This window comes from Ascaphus truei, chromosome 4 (genome assembly GCF_040206685.1).
Source record: "Ascaphus truei isolate aAscTru1 chromosome 4, aAscTru1.hap1, whole genome shotgun sequence".
In the NCBI taxonomy this organism is placed as follows: Eukaryota; Metazoa; Chordata; class Amphibia; order Anura; family Ascaphidae; genus Ascaphus; species Ascaphus truei.
The window spans coordinates 66,689,266-66,705,658 of NC_134486.1; the positions used below are offsets into that span (position 1 = coordinate 66,689,266).

At 41.7% G+C, this 16,393-nt stretch overlaps 3 protein-coding genes across 5 annotated transcripts in view; 1 reads left to right on the forward strand and 2 right to left on the reverse strand.

The window, feature by feature from the left end:
- Nucleotides 1–5,708, reverse strand: part of CLHC1 (clathrin heavy chain linker domain containing 1) — a 50,726-nt gene extending 45,018 nt beyond the window's left edge. The window contains exon 1 of one of the 2 annotated variants that reach the window (XM_075595964.1): nt 5,566–5,708. In XM_075595964.1, the coding sequence (XP_075452079.1) occupies nt 5,566–5,573 (8 nt within the window). In that variant the 5' untranslated portion in view covers nt 5,574–5,708. The remainder of the gene's footprint in view (nt 1–5,565) is intronic. The other variant, XM_075595963.1, reaches the window with a different exon arrangement.
- Nucleotides 5,709–6,149: 441 nt separating this feature from the next.
- RPS27A (ribosomal protein S27a) lies at nt 6,150–10,602 on the forward strand. The gene is made up of 6 exons (XM_075595966.1): nt 6,150–6,241; nt 6,339–6,403; nt 7,998–8,052; nt 8,287–8,372; nt 9,861–9,992; nt 10,413–10,602. Exons 2-6 carry the CDS (start codon nt 6,356–6,358, stop codon nt 10,560–10,562), a joined length of 471 nt encoding a protein of 156 aa, XP_075452081.1. The 5' UTR covers nt 6,150–6,241; nt 6,339–6,355; the 3' UTR covers nt 10,563–10,602.
- A 4,533-nt stretch (nt 10,603–15,135) lies between these two features.
- Nucleotides 15,136–16,393, reverse strand: part of MTIF2 (mitochondrial translational initiation factor 2) — a 46,204-nt gene continuing 44,946 nt past the window's right edge. For both annotated transcript variants that reach the window (XR_012800915.1, XM_075595970.1), the window contains one exon: nt 15,136–15,382. Coding sequence is in view for 1 of the 2 variants with exons in the window: in XM_075595970.1 (XP_075452085.1) it covers nt 15,374–15,382 (9 nt within the window). In the remaining variant the exon portion in view is untranslated. The remainder of the gene's footprint in view (nt 15,383–16,393) is intronic.

Below are 16,393 nucleotides of genomic sequence, written 5' to 3' on the forward strand. Positions count from 1 at the left end.
ATATCCCCTGCTGCCCGGGATGGGAGGTGGGCTTGGGGGCACGGGAGGTGGGCTCGGGAGGGGGTGCCACGGGAGATGAGCTCGGGAAGCTGGTCGCGGGGGGAAGCGGGCCGCAGTAGGAGCTTGTACTTCCCCCTCTGTCCCACGTAACGTGCGGGCCGCAGAGGAGCTGGTACTTTCTCCTCTGTCCCACGTTGGGAGCGGGGGGGAGGAAGGGAGTGGGGGGGAGGAAGGGAGCGGGCCCTGCTTGCCCTGCGCAAGCGCGCGGGACCGCAGGGGGAATTGCCGCCAATTTTTTTAACTTGAGCGGGGGGGACGGGAGACACCGCGCGGCCAGCCTCGCTGCGACCCGGCAATTTTGGTGCCGTGGCCCGGTGCCGGGTTGCGACCCACCATTTGGGAAACGCTGCTCTGGAGGATTCTAAAGTCAGGTGTGGGGAGCGCAGATTTCAACATATGTGAAAAAACAAAAATAATATAGTGCGATCTATTTGTTAAAAAAGAGACATATTGGTAACAACAGAATTGGGGACTCACACTTTCCCAGTGGTAAAACAGCAGTGGATGTGTACAAAATTTATATTGAAATTTTAAAATATTTATGGATAGAAAACATTTATCTTTATAAAATAGAAATAGAATCAATAAGCAAAAATATAGTTTTATGAAGTGTGTCTAAAGTTCTTACATATGACAAGATTTTAGTTAATATGTTTTAAATATTGTTGTAGTTAATTCCTAATCCTCTCTTCTCTCTCTCTCCCAAATTGTCTTTGTTTATTTTGACTAAATTAATGATATAATATTGTATAAAAAAAACCCTTGAGTATAAAAAACATATTCCCAAAGTCACTTAGAATTTTATGACTCTTTCTTTTATAATTATTATAGATTATTATAAGTTGTGTAATTTTAAAGTACTCATTGATTTTAAAACATTTATTTTAAAATATTTCTTGTATTTGTATTGATTGTATAAGTGTTATACAGTATATAACAGTGTGATCCAAGAGGGATCAAAAAAAGTATCCCCACAGCACACGCCACTCAATGCTGGAAAGAAATATACTGGACAACAATGAACCGACTGGAATAATTACCTGTATAGTCAGCTGCATAGGGAATTAATGATCCTTATATTGCCAATATACTTATTGGTATTATAAGGGTCATTAATTCCCTATGCAGCTGACTATACAGGTAATTATTCCTGTGGGATCATTGTTGTCCAGTATATTTCTTTCCAGCATTGAGTGCCGTGTGCTTTGGGGATACTTTTTTTGATCCCTCTTAGATCACACTGATATATATATATATATATATATATATATATATATATATATATATACACACATTTGTCCTTTCCGAGCGGTCTCATTCCCTTTAAAGTTGTATAAGTGTTAATAAAGTTATTGATGTTTGTAATGTGATGTAAAGATAGAGTAGTAGACTCATTGTATTAGTCCCGCCCAACATCCAATTGAAGTGTAATCCATCTAGCCAATAGAAACGCAGTTTTTTCCCATCACCCAATCACAGCACAGTATAGTGTATTTATATAGAGGAATTAAGACACTAATAATACGACTTCTGATGAAGCTCTTCCATGAGCGAAACGCGTCAAGTCCAAGCAATTAGGCTACACAAGCTCCCAGAACTGCCCTGCACTATCGGCACCCGTGGCTCCAAACAACGGAGGGATCCGTGACCGGAAGTGACGCGGATTGTTGCCGGAAGGGACGTGACGCGGTCGGAGAGCACAGATGATCTGTGCCACCTGTAATTTTTATGTGAATTTGCCACACTGATACCATGTAAGTGTGATACTTATCATTTTAATACAATGCAGTATTGATAAAACAAAGTTGCACTAAGTGTGTACTTTCTCTGTCTTGCATTGAGAGTCACCCTGTGGGATCCTCCAGAGTTGAGATTGCCATTAACATCTACTGCTGATCAGACACTGAGTATGTACTCCTTGGGATCATCCTGAGATGTGATTACTATAAACACCCACTGCTGTTTTACCACTGGGAAAGTGTGAGTCCCCAATTCTGTTGTTACCAAGATGTCTCTTTTTTAACAAATAGATCGCACTATATTATTTTTGTTTTTTCACATATGTTGAAATCTGCGCTCCCCACACCTGACTTTGGGTATCTGTTCTTTCACAATTTTGAGGACTCTTGAGGCTTACTCCCTTAGGCGTGTAATATAGTGCGTGCGCATGCACTACTGTGCGCGCGTCAATTATAATTGCCTGTGTATAAACCTGATGTTCTATACTTCAACCACACGCGTGTACGGCAGTGAGCGTTGAGCCGGCAGATCGGAGGAAAGACATGAAAAGTGTTTTCCCTCCCGTTGTTTTACCTATTCCTTATCCTCCATTGCACCCCTTCCACCCTCAGGTGTCAGTTTACACCTGGAGTAATTAGTACCTCCCTTTACTCCCGCATCTTTCATTGTGTATATTCTCATGTATTGATATTTTCTCGTATTAAATTTACTTATTTGATCATCACTTGATTATTCCATCATTGAGTGCAGGGAACAACATGTTTGTTAGGCTGCGGCACCGCTGCCTGCGCTGCACGCGTGTCTGCGAGGCAGGCGCCGCGTGCAGCCGAGTCCCCCGGTCTGCAGAGAGCTGCAGGGAGAAAGACAGGGGGGGGCGTGACGGGGGCGCGGCCGTGACATCACCCGGCAGGTTCGCCCTCATTGGCTGACCCGCCGGGGGCTTGGCCTAGCGCTCTGTCGCGACTCCTGCTCTCAATTTTCTTGAGAGCAGGAGTTTCTCTCTGCGCAGCGCGGCAGCCCCCCCCTCACAGCGGGCCTGGCCCCATTGTGGGGCGGCTCTTGTCCCTGCAGCGTCCGCTACAGCGAGCGCTGCAGTAGCCAGCGGGGACCTGGCCTTATTATTGTTTGGGAGGGTTGAGGGCCCCCCCTTCCTTTGTTCCCTCTGCACCACTTTTGCACTTCTTTCCTTTGATTATTACTGATTGAGTGCGGTCTACTCCTTATATCTTGTTAACCATATTTATTGTTTCAATTTATACCACAGATGTTTCTCTACAGTGAAATCGCATAATTTGACATATGGTTTCTTCCTTGAATGAACAAGATAATTATTGTCCATACAATATGAGCTAGTTGGATATTTCAATTAGGTGTGCAGTATCTGTATAGTAGACTTTGGCATCTAATGACACTAAAAGGCTATCCTGCATTATTGTGGAATATCTTTCACGGTTTACTAATGATCATTATGATGTTAATATTAAAAAAGGTTTAAATTATGCCTTCTATTAGTGAATATTTTTCAAATGAATAGATGCTTGGCAAATCAATCACCCCGCAATTGATTCTATCCACCATGCTTGACATTAAGATATCTCCGTGGGGATAACACCCACCGGAGTATGATTGGTTGCTGCCTGCTTGTTTTGATCTTTACTTGGTTATGTGCACCCGTGATTTTGCGGGTTTTCTTTTATTTAAATCTGTTCAACAAATGATGAAGCCGTAACAACGGCGAAACATGTAGAGTGTTTCAGCCCATAACGAAGAGGAAGAACAACTGAGGTCCACCCCTGTCATCAGATCCGGAAGTTCGCTTAACAACCGGAAGTGACGCAACGGGAGTGCCTGGCGTGGACGCGAGAGTATTGCGGTGGAGCAGAGGATAGTGAGGAACTCAAAAGGATCGCGACCAGATGAGCACCCACTACCTATAATATCATACTGCCTACCTCGATCATATGAAGTGTAAGCCTGCATTTTTTGAATCCGGGAGAATGGTATATTGGGCTTGCCCTTGAGTTATGAATGAGAATGTTCATCTCTCCACAGAACGTCTTTAAAGATTGCAACTCAACGCGTTTCACCCTCGTTTCTTCCGTTTAGTGGCTGCACCTCCCTCCTACTGGACCATATTCTAACTCTAATTCTGTGGAGAGATGGAGAGATATGCAGGTCTGACAGAGGCTCCTGGATCCGAAAGTCACCTTCCAGAAGTGACACAGCTGCATCAAGAAGGACGCCGAGACCAGCGCCGGTGAGATCGCTGAGACCCAGTCTCTCCCCATCTCCTGTATTCAGAATTTTGTCTGACCTGCTATTTTATTTCTTATAGAGTGTGAACGCACTCTTCGTTGTTACGTTTTTAATATAAACAATCCATTATCTTGACTGTGCTCTTATTCCACTTTTTTTTACTTTGAGAAACTGGCCATTGGGAGAAATCCTTCTGCTATTCAGAGCAATTTAACCTGTTCCTTGCCGCAATGGTTATACGCTTGTTTGACTATTTAAGAATATCAGTGCAATTCCTAAACCAGATTGCTCATCAGATCATCTTTTGAGACAGTATTGTCTTTATTTCTTCTTTTCTCGATACCTGCGCTCCCCAAGCTTTCTGAAGATCTCTATTTGTTACAGATAAGAAGGCATCAGATGTTGCAATCACATATGCTGAGTTTACCTGTGCAGCATCACCAAACTGACATATGAGCAGTGATATATATGTTTAAACCTAGATGAATAAAACAGAAGATCTACCTGCACCACTCATATTGAAGTTACAGTTAGGTGCACTAGGGGAATAATACAAAGAGAAGCTAGATTCCCTCCAGAGCCCCCATTGTATGCACTCTAAAACTGCATAAATGGTACTGGTGTAGTATCGAAAGTTGATAAGACGAAACAGAGAAATACACCTTTCTGTTTACAGGTCCTGCACTGTTAAATGTAAGAAACAATGGTGCAGTTTACAGAGAAGTCCCCAACTTTAGCTGCATAGATGGTTGTTTGGGAAAATCTAAAATGTACCTTAAGTGCTAGTTGCACTAATTAAAATATTGTGGGACGTCAGGTGTACGTACAGAGGTGTATTTCTCTGTTTCATCTTATCAACTTTTGATACTACATCACTACCATTTATGCAGCTTTAGGGTGCATACAATTTAGGGCTTTTTATTCCCTCTCTCTTTGGAAGGAATCTAGTTTCTCTTTTACTATTTAGATGAATAATACCCTTTGCAATAACATCAGTCAAGTGCAAGAATGTTTAACCCTTTCAATGCCACAGGGGCCAGCAACACATCGTGCTGCTATTCGTCGCTGGCCCACCCATCAGCGAAACAGTTAAAATCATTTTCAAAGCCAAATTGATTGTACCCTGGAGCTTATCCACCCATGTACCTTTTACTTCTTGCTCCTCTAACAGGTAGCATGATGGTTCTTGCATGTTCCCTATCTAACTATTGGGCAATGAAGATACACCACCCTCTTTTTCTGTCTCTGCTCCATGATTAAAGCTAGAAAACAAAATGTACAACTTTTTTTTTTAAACTAACTAAAATATTAATATTTGTTAAAAAAAAAAAAAAAAATCAGCATCAGTCCCCGAGATTGATCCTACTGTGCAAGTCAATGCTAGTTACTCACCTTGGCCATAGGTGGGAGGGCACCTCCAATATGAGAGCAAAGGCAATTGCACAATAAGTCAATACATCTTGATCATTTAAATGCCCCCTGTATTTATTGTATTAAATCCGCTGTTACCTTGCCATTGCCTCTCGCACTCACTGCCACACTCTGGCGTGGAGCCCTTTGCCAGAGCAGATCGGGGTTCTGGATCTGGAACCTCTCTATTGATTCTCGTCGCTGGGGAGGTTGTTAGGGGCGTGGTTATCCCAATGGAGGGCGTAGCATACAACATTGAGGCGGGGCCAGAGCAGTCCGGTGAGAAATAAAAAATGGTGGCAAATGTAGTCCGCCCGTGACGTCATGGGAGGCAGCTGTCGCTATCCCTTTCAGCGGCAGCGCCGAACGAGTCCCATTTCGCACGGAATCGCTACATACATGTACATATAATACAAGATAAGCAGAACATTATCCCAAAGCGCACGGCCTCCCCAAATCAGAAGCTACAGGGGACTTCAAATCCCATGATGCAACGCGCAACAGGGGGTCCTTAGACATGAAATAAGCGTTTTAAATCACCACCTGGGGGGACGTTTTCATTTTCACCCTTTCAGAAATAATTAAAAATGGTCTCCCGACCGGCACGGCTCGATTAATGTTATGAATAATTAAAAGATTCTCGATCAGGCACCGCGTCGGACGCCTGTCCTCGCGTCGTAAACTCCTGTCCCCGCCCACACCCCTGCACCGGAGGTAGGAAAACCCCGTGCGGCCGGAAACAGGCCCTCTCTTTAGGATCCGCCATTAGAAGGAGGTGGGTGCCGCTGCTGCTCCTCTCTGGCGGGGAGCGTGGATAAAGGGTTGGGTCGGTCACCGACGCCCCGTGTGTAACTATCCCTCCTCTCCCGCAGGTGGATCCGGGTCCAAGATGCAGATCTTCGTGAAGACCCTCACCGGGAAGACTATCACCCTCGAGGTGCGTGCGGAGGCCGGGGCAGCGAGCACAGAGGCTGCCCGGCATATTCTCCTCTGTCACGGGGGCCACTAAGCCGCCCGGAGACAGCGCGCTGCCGCGTTAAATGAGCTCGCTCTCTGTGTGTGTGTGTATATATACATATATATGTGTGTATATAATGTGAATGGAGTGCGCTCACACGTGTCTGCAAGCACAGGGCCTGAGGCCTGAGACCGGGGCCATGCTCACAGTCATACATCACCGGCTGAGCGTGGCGCTAAGGACAGGAGGCTTTGCTCCGATTACGAGGGGGCATTGTATATTACAACCATGTATTTGTAGCGCTGTTTCCCCAGTGCTACATATGTAAGCGGAATTGGTGCAATTCTGGGGCACAACAGTATGCACCACGTTTTATTAAAAAAAAAATCCTATTGGTTTCAATCCGTTTCTTTGGTACACGTGTCTTTCTTTAAAACAAGTGACGCTGTTTTTTTATTCCCAAATTGCTCCGCTTGTGCCCCTGACAGCACCACAGTCTTTGACGTGGTATAGTGCTGCTGAGCATTGCGTGCTCTGGTTTATGCAGTGTTTGTCATATACGTGGTGGGAAGCACCGCATCAAATAAATACATATTCTGCCAAACTTGAGCCAGGCGATACATGTATTTTCTCTTGGGTGAGCGGGACCCGCACGGCAGTTTACAGATGTGAGGTCTGCTGTATTAAGTCTTATTGTCTCAGGCATAATGTACGGCACCCGGTCACCACATGGCTGGAAGTCGGGGAGGAACTTGGATGTTGCCGGCATGTTTGATTTTCCCATGTCTTCTAAAATGTAGCCACTCGTGTAATAGAAAGATGTGTTCATTCTGCTGTCTTTCCAAAGCCTCCCATAGATTAATTACTGCTGATCTTATGCCAGTCTATTTCCGGTCATCACTACAGCAATCTGAACCTGTCTTTGGAACTTGGCAGTGCAGCAATATCTTTTGAGTAATAAAAATGAGCTAATCTGTATCCTTCAATTGGGCAACTTTTTATTAATTTATACTATATTGGGATCGTTACATTTGGGAGGGTTCTGTCCTTGAAATACCCCCCACGTTGATTTTCAAACATTTATATTTGTAATATTGCCCCCATGCCCATTGTGTTTTTGGATTAAAGCCACTATGGGCATGTTCCTAAAGCTCTGTAGCCGTGCCTCAAACATACTACCTTCAATGGTCTTGGATTGCTTGTTACAGCTATTGTTGCACTGAATGTTTTTTTTTTTGATGGTTGAGCACAGATCTCTATTAGGCTGAGTCCCCGCTGGCGCTGAGCGCGCTCATACTTGGAGCCGGCATTGAGGGCCAGCTGAGCGCGCAGGGAAGTATGTTATTTTTTTGGTAAGCGCCAAATGTGGGTCAGCGTGTGTCCACGCATGAGCGCCGCGCGCACTTACACACACACATATATATATGTATGTGTATATGTATATATGTGTGTAACTTAACGCGGCAAGCGCCACCCACTCAGCGCTGGCGGGGACACAGCCTTATAGAAGTCTACTGTCACAGGTGTGGGTACCAGTCAATTCTAATCTATATAATTATTTTTTTTCTTATAGGTTGAACCGTCTGATACTATAGAAAATGTAAAGGCTAAGATTCAGGATAAGGAAGGTGTGTGCATGATTTTCATCTTGCTAATAAGTTTTTTAATTATATATTTTTTTTAAAATAACTCTCTACTGTATCCGATTAGCTGGTTTGTCAGGACCTAATGCTAACAATGGTTCCCAGTATTTTCAGTTATAGTTTAGGAATCCTGCAGAAAATATAAATCCAGCTTTATCAATAAGTATCTAATACAGTATTTAATACAGTATCTGATATAGATGCATTTTTATGTTCTAGGTATCCCTCCTGATCAGCAGCGATTAATCTTCGCTGGCAAACAGCTGGAAGATGGCCGCACTCTCTCGGATTACAACATCCAGAAGGTATGTTTGTATTTAATTTTTTCTTGTGCGCTCACATTTTGGCGAGGTTTTCGAAAAATTGTATATTTAGCGCTCCCATGTTTTATGAATGAGTTTGCTAGACAAACTATTTATTTTATTTATAAAAATGTTTTACCGGGAAGTAAAATATTGAGTTGCCTCTCGTTTTCAAGTATGTCCTGGACACAGAGTTATAAAAATACATGGTTAAAAGAACAGGGTTATACAGTCGATTCAGAGACATTTCATGGACATATAGTTGGAAAATAGGTTGCAAGGTATAAAGGGCTTGTGAGTTTCAGATTGAAAAAGAGAAGCTTTAACATCGGCAAACGGCTCACACCCTTTGGCTGCCCTTGGATTGCGCCAAAAACTGTCTGCCTTTAGGGCAACACAGATGTGCACAAGACAATGACAAGACTATTTGTGATGTATGTAGTTGGGGTGGTAAATCATATTTTTAAGCTAAGCTGTTTGGTGTAGTTTTTAGCACCTCCATTCTTTAAGCTCCAACAGCATTTCATCCATCTAAAGGGTGATCAAACAAGAGGGTTATGTCTAGCACACCTGTAAGAGTATAATAAAGCAGTATACTTGCAATTTGAGGTACCGGTGCTCCGTGGTTCAGGGAAAAAACCTGTCTGGTGTGATTTCAAGATATATGAACAAATGGGAGGATTCAGGGCACTACGGATTTTTAAGAAAGTAAATTTATTCTAGTGCCCTGGATCCTCCCATTTGTTCATCCATCTAAAGGGGACATTAGTCAATGAAAGATATGGAATTATTTTGGGATTTTCTTTTCTGTGCAATGTTCTGTACTGGTCACCTGCATGCATTGGAAAAACTGATGATACTTGTTAACTTATGCGTTGTCATTCATTTTATTTTCATGGGGCTTGGTAATGACAATCGGCAGTAAGGTCCAGGTGCACACTTCAAATCAACCAATGGGGATAATCAGTGATTTTGCATACATCAGAAGTTAGATTTGCAGTGTTACACCTCCTGCTTCATGTTACAGTAATGTGGCAATTTAACATACAAGTGTTTTGGATGTGGACTACTGTCCACTCTCCTATTGAAGACCACATTATCTAATTTTATTATACAATTGCACACTATAGATTTGCTTGGTCGCATGATTTATTTGCTGGTCATCAGACATTTGTTCTTGTTACTTTGTGCTGCAGAACTTCAGTTAAAGTGCACAACCAAGTGTAGGTGTGCATAATACAATTTGATAGTGAATGTTTCAACTGGTGGCATCAATTTACGGCTGAATCTTAGAAAACTTTTCAGCACAGAATATATTCTATCTAATTGTAAAGTTCAGAGGCACTGGTATCTTGATGGACATCATACAAGATGTAAAAGTTGTCCTGCATTTTTGGCAAGTGACCATTCAGGTTGTGATTTTTGGCATGCATGTGTTGTAACTTTATGCCTGTTTGCAAACTTTTTTTTTTTCTTCTATCCCTTTTTCAGGAGTCTACTCTTCACCTTGTGTTGAGACTCCGGGGTGGTGCTAAGAAGAGGAAGAAGAAGTCTTACACCACTCCCAAGAAGAACAAGCATAAGAGAAAGAAGGTCAAGCTTTCTGTGCTCAAGTATTACAAGGTATATACTTTTATTAGGCATTGAATATACTGTACTTGGATTTCCTGTGTAGATGGCAGAACAATCATAGCTTCTGGTGAGCGAAATGCATTTGAGTTCCCAAAATGATTCCCTAACAATATGTAGGTATGTTGACTTGCTTACTGAAGGTTTGCTCCATAGAATTGTTAATACAGTACTAACTTTCCTGCAATAAAATATTCTGACATCAGAAGTGAGGTGTTTGGCAGTTTTTGACTGGCTATTCAAAGCCAGTAAGTTACTGTACTTAATATTAAAAGTATAGTTTTGATTTAAAGCATATCCCTCCCACTTGAGTAATGAGATGCTTTCATTGACTGTTAAATATTTTAGCATTTCTCATAACACTTTTTTTTTCCCCTGATACTTGCATAAAACAATGTACAAAATCTCTTCCAGGTTGATGAGAACGGCAAAATCCACCGTCTGCGGCGCGAATGTCCTTCAGATGAGTGCGGTGCTGGTGTCTTCATGGCTAGTCACTTTGACAGGCATTATTGTGGAAAGTGCTGTCTGACATACTGCTTCAACAAGCCTGAGGACAAATAAATGTACATGTGTCAATAAAGCAATCCACCATCTTTACAAAGCATGCGTCTGTTACATTTAGCAGTAGTGTCAATGCTAGATGGTTACGGATATCAAATGAAAGTAATTTTCTTTCTCTAGTTCCTGTAATGAGAATCAACATTTCCTCCCAATGAAATTTGATGTGTAAATGGCATTATATGCATTGGTTAAACTGCAGCTATGGGAAATACTGTCCTAACTAGTAGTCACTTAATGCCTTTCTTAAAGGGCACATTGTGGGGGGGTTACAATTACAGTCCAATTATTTGCATTCAAGAGGCAATCCTTGTTTTTTTTTTGTTTTTTTTTTTTAAATATATCCACATCAGCTTGAAACTGGGGGTCTTGAGTTGAACCCCATTCATTCCAGCTCTGGAAACGGTGCTTCCTGAGGTACTTAGTCTGTAGTGGGCACTGGTAGCCACTCCACTCGCATTGCTGCTTTTTTTTAAAGTTCGTAGACCAATAAGAAGCAGTGACGTCAAATGTTTTGGCTTCCTATTGTCCCATGTGACTGGGGGCTTTAAACTGCAGTGATAGTCGCCCCCTTTGGCGTCATGTCTTTGGAAGCAGGGGGCTCCCAGGAGCTGAAATTGATAGTGCTAATAGATAATGGGGGGTTGGGGGGAGGAGAAAGAACAGCTTCTATTGCTTTTTGAAATTGGTAACATTGTTGAAGGCTTGGAAGGGAGTGCATGTCAGGTACCAAATTACACACACAGCGAGATGTGGGTTAATGATTTGAATTTACCAAAACTAGTGGTGTGGATTACAATATGGCAATTGGTTCGCTGTTACGCACTTCACAGTGAAACTTGGGCAGAATATATGATTAAATGTATTGTGGAGGTGTTCAAGGTGGGTAATGTCTGAGGTGGTCTCAAGTGACCACGTAAGTACCCAGCAGCTGGGATCTAGGATATATTATTTTGTACTGTAGAGGTATTCATAACTGGTTACCGGTCAGCAAGACCATCTACAAAAGGATATAGCAACGGGGACAATTCTCTCCCCCCCAAAAATGGCAAGTGGTACAGGGTTTATATGTGAAGATATTAACATGTACCCTGAAAATAAACTTGAATATGAGGAAGGTTTTCAAATGTATTGATGGCCTAAATATGCTTTAGTTAAAACTGGGTGAAAAAAATATTAGGAAAGGCTGACTGTTTACAACTGGAGGCTGGTAAACTTGACACTCGGGCACTGCATATTTTTTCCTGAATGCATAGTTGATACATGGAATATCCTAGCAGAACTTAGAGCAACAAATCCTATTGAACAAATAAAATATCTTGGTGTAGATGCCATGGGGGTTGGGTTTGTTAATTGATTTCAGTAGTCTGGTGTTGCAGCAGTTCAGGAAATGGGCAGATTAAGGGCGTCAAATGGCCATAACTGCTGTTGGTTTCTGTTCCAATTCTGGAGGAATAGCTTGTTAAGTGGTAATTCTATATACACTGAAGCAGCTGCTTTGGTGGATGTAGAATTACGTCTACATTTTGAACTGTCAGAATCCAATTTGAGAGGTATTGTTGACAGCATTGCACAACAGATATTCAATTATAAAGCCCCCAAGAAAGAATTAATTTTATTACTGTAAATTCTGTGTATGTCTTTATATAGAAAGTGTTTAGTAGCAGCACAAAGTAATTACTTGGCCCACCTAGTCTACCCATTTTTTTCCCTATCTATTGCAAATTCTCATCCCTCCTTGGATTGCTGTTATATTTAGGATAGTCTTATATCGTCCAACATCAAAGCATTATTTCCCTTAATAAATACATTGTGCCATGAATTCTCCGTCCTTTCTGTGATTAAATACTTGCTCACATTTCCCCTGAGCCTCCTACTTTCCAGCTTCAGATCTTGACATTCTAGTTCTTGTCTTTGAAACATACTGTCCTCGTGTACCTAGTTGCAACTTTCAAAAATATTTGTATAAAATGTTTTACCAGGAAATAATACATTGAAAGTTCCCTCTTGTTTTAAAGTATGTCCTGGGTACAGAGTTATGATTATACATCCGCCCCAGGTAGCTATCCAGTGTGGCCATCCCTTTCTTTGTCCCTAGTGGGAGATTAAGTGTGGGAGTAGTTGAGTGTGATTTTCTGTGCTGACAGGTATTCCTGGTCACCAAGGATGCTCAAGTACTGCCTGTGATTTTGCACCTGACTGGGGGGTAGGATTCTTGGGACAAGACTAACAATCCTTCACTTCAATCCCGACAGTTGGAGCCCTAGTAAAAGGTATTTGTTATTTTGTCTGAGTACCAGCAGAGCTCAGAATTCAAAAAGGATTCTAAACAGGTGAAAGCTTCAGTTCAGGCGACCAGGCCTAAGAAGGCATTAGCTAACCTTAAGAGGCACCTATGCGGAGATTGTGGAGAACTGCTTTAAGGGAACGCATCTGGGCAATTGTGCTCTCCATATATCCTTAAGGTATTCGCATAAAGTAATCAAGTTCAGGGATTAATATGATGGTTTGAGTCCTCCCTGCAAGAGCTGATGTGAGTCCAGACTCCGCAAGCCATGAGGAAGCTCAGAGAACAAGAATAGTTTGACCCAAACGAATGGCTGGAATCATTCTTGAAAGGAAACATGATGCCCTCAGAAGAAGGTGAATTTAGTTAGAAGGTGCGTTTTTTTTCAACACCAATTATGTTAAACTTATGCTGCCTGCCCTGGAGATTTGAGGATAGAAAAGAGGTGCAATCTAGGGTAGGTCATTCAAGGGGCATCAAAGTCCTTAGTGTTGCTTTAATGTCCATGATTTAATATGGCAAATCCTGGAACAAGAATGGCTGGATCCTAATAAAAGGAATTCTGATTCAAGAAGACTCGTGTATCCATTTCATACGACGTCAAAGATTGGGAGAATATTCCCAGGGTGCATGCAGCAGTAATCGACAAGAATAGGAAGACAGCTATTCTGGTAGAACCTGCATCTATGTTAAAGGACTTAATGGATCAGAAAATAGAGGCAGATTTTAAGAAGTTCTTCCTCACATTCTGGCATTCACATTTTGGGTCATGTAATACTCCAAAAGTTACCTGCATACCCAATCCTGGTCAGACCTAGAATGTACTGCTGCTGCACAGGTCTTGAGTCCATGTGTCTCGGCAGCTCCCTTCTGCAGTCGCAAGCTTGCCCTGTGCCACAGCTTGCATACCCAATCGCTGGAAGTACAAGGTGCGTGTTGGGCATTTTAAGGACCGCAAGCTGGTCCTTTTGATGTCTTGGGTATTGTTCAAAAATGGCAAAGACTCGAAGAGAAATGAGGAGCAATTAAAGGAGTTGAAAGATGACCCAGCATGAGGCTGGACATGCTGCCAGCCACGGAGATCGGGGTTGGAGTTAGAAATGGTAGTATTCAGTAATACATTTTCCCTATGTGAGAATAAATTAGTGATAACGTGAATTAGAAAAATAGATGGTTAAAAGACCAAGATAGATAAAAGGTAGTTAGATGAGTATAAAGTTGTATTGGTAATTACATAGATAAATATTTATACATATAATTTGTACATAGGAAATGACAAACATGTACATACTTAAGTACATACAGTGTGGGGAAGATAGGTCACACATAGTAAGGGAAACCAACACAAAAAATGACAACAGGCATACAGAGTTCTACACAAAAGGAATATTTTCTTGACGTAACAGTTACAATAAAATATAGACAGGTGACCGAGCAGATTTAATCCCGAAAGTGACAGACAAGGCGGCTCCATCACGCGCATCCCGTAAAACCCAAAAGTACAAGGACCTGCGTGCCTTCCTGACAGCCACAAACCGCGTAGCAATTCAGATATGGCGTAGTTACGTGTAACTGCCATTATTACCAGGGTAGTATCTCTGCTGCGCTGGAATACACTTGGGCTCCCGAAGGGGAAGGGGGAGGGGAAGACAGTCGGCACAGCACGCAGCTCCTTGTTCTTCCGTGGATGGAGATTTTTTGCTTGTGTATGTTTTATTATAAAAGACATTCTGTGTACTTATTCCTGCTTTCTATCTTTTAAGTTTCTATACTCTGCTCACTCAGAAAATGACATTGTATCACTGTAAAAATCAACAGACATGTATTTAAATAAATGCCAAAAAATACCAACAAGAAAAGACAGGTTCTATATTTTTCTGCCATTTACAGTTAAAATTAATATAATAGCCCAGACATGGACATGATTTCTTGAACATTTCTCCCCAAAACAAAAATAAATTAATATGAAAAATTAATCCCTTTCCCCATTAATAAACTACATACCTATATATTTCCATGCCCTATATATGTTCTTGACAACTAAACATGACAAACACAGGGCAGGCCAGAGCCATGCTTTTATTACATATTCATTATACAAGTGATGTCCCGAGTCCTAAAATTATCTGGCTTCCATCTGTACACTAAACAAATGACTTCTTATTTGGTGTTCAGCTCCGGATATGTTGACAGCTCATTCTGTTCTGTCTCAGAATAGCTACGCTGAGCAACCACACACACAACTTTTCGTAATCATTATATAAAATAAATATACAGTGAATTTGACAATACTTAGAAGAGTCTTATTTTATTTTTTGGAACCTGCCTGGAAGTCAATTACATTAAAGGGGGGAGAAGGGGGCAATTTAAAATCCGGGATCCCACAAGATTTTCTGATTGACTTCTTTCTCTTCAAAACAAATGATTTCATCACCATCTTTCAAGTTCACGTCTTTATCCAGACTCATGCCGCACTACACCCCTGTTTTGACTGTTTGGACATCATCCTTGTGGTGTTTCAGAGTCGTTAAAGATCCTGAGGACAAAACCGGTATCTGTGTTAGCGAGATCAATTTCACAACCCACAAATATCAGAGACTATTGCAAAGTACAGGTATGTTATTTGTACACTTGCATATTTCATTAACTCTGCAGCCACATATCACAGCTCACTTTCAAACTGGGTAACATGCACCTGTGTTGTATCTAGGTCAACAGAAGACTATACCAATGTGGTATGTGTATGCATACACATACATACATAAAATCAATAAGATTGTAAGCTCTTTGGAGCAGGGCCTCCTTTTCCTAAATGTTACTTTTATGTCTGAAGCACTTATTCCCATTATGTGTTATTTGTGTTACTTGTTATTTATATGAGTGTCACGTGGATTACTGCTGTGAAGCACTATATAAATACAGACAGACAGAGACATACATATCAGAAAAAGGATGAAAAACCATAAACGGACTGTAGTTTAGGTAAACCTTGGCAAGTGATAAACAGTGAAAACAAGAGAATGACAACTGCAGCATACCAATAATGTAATGCGAGTATCAAGCACAAGAGACGGGAGAGTTGTAAAAAAACGATGGAAGAAACAAATGGCAGACAATGATAGTAAGAAAAGTGACATGGCGTAAGAACACAAGAAAAACAAGGAAAAACTAGCAAATAGAGCAAGTGAAGAGCTGTAGTGATAATCTGGGCTTGACAAATTACCCAAAAAGCAACTCGCCACCTAGCCCCGCCTCCACTTTATTATACATTCCTAATAAGAACTAATAACATAACAGTTTATTTATTGTATTACATTTATACTTTACTACAATTACGTGTGTGCGTATCTCACTAATCTAGAAAAAAAAGCCAGATATGAATGACTAGTTTCCTGAAACCCTTAACCAGTGTCTGGATGCCCCCGCTTCACAATTTCTAAAGCAACAATCCCGCCTGGTATCTCGCTGTCAGGGTTTGGCTGTCACGCTCCTCCCTTCCCGGCCTCTCATTTCTCTCCATCTAGAGAAAGCAGTAGATCTGCGGCCG

Excerpts from the sequence above, each read along its gene's own strand:
- RPS27A (XM_075595966.1), top strand. The coding sequence starts at position 6,356 with ATGCAGATCTTCGTGAAGACCCTCACCGGGAAGACTATCACCCTCGAG. Across the intron at positions 8,053-8,286 it reads TAAGATTCAGGATAAGGAAG|GTATCCCTCCTGATCAGCAG; the intron begins GTGTGTGCATGA and ends TTTATGTTCTAG. Across the intron at positions 9,993-10,412 it reads CTGTGCTCAAGTATTACAAG|GTTGATGAGAACGGCAAAAT; the intron begins GTATATACTTTT and ends AATCTCTTCCAG.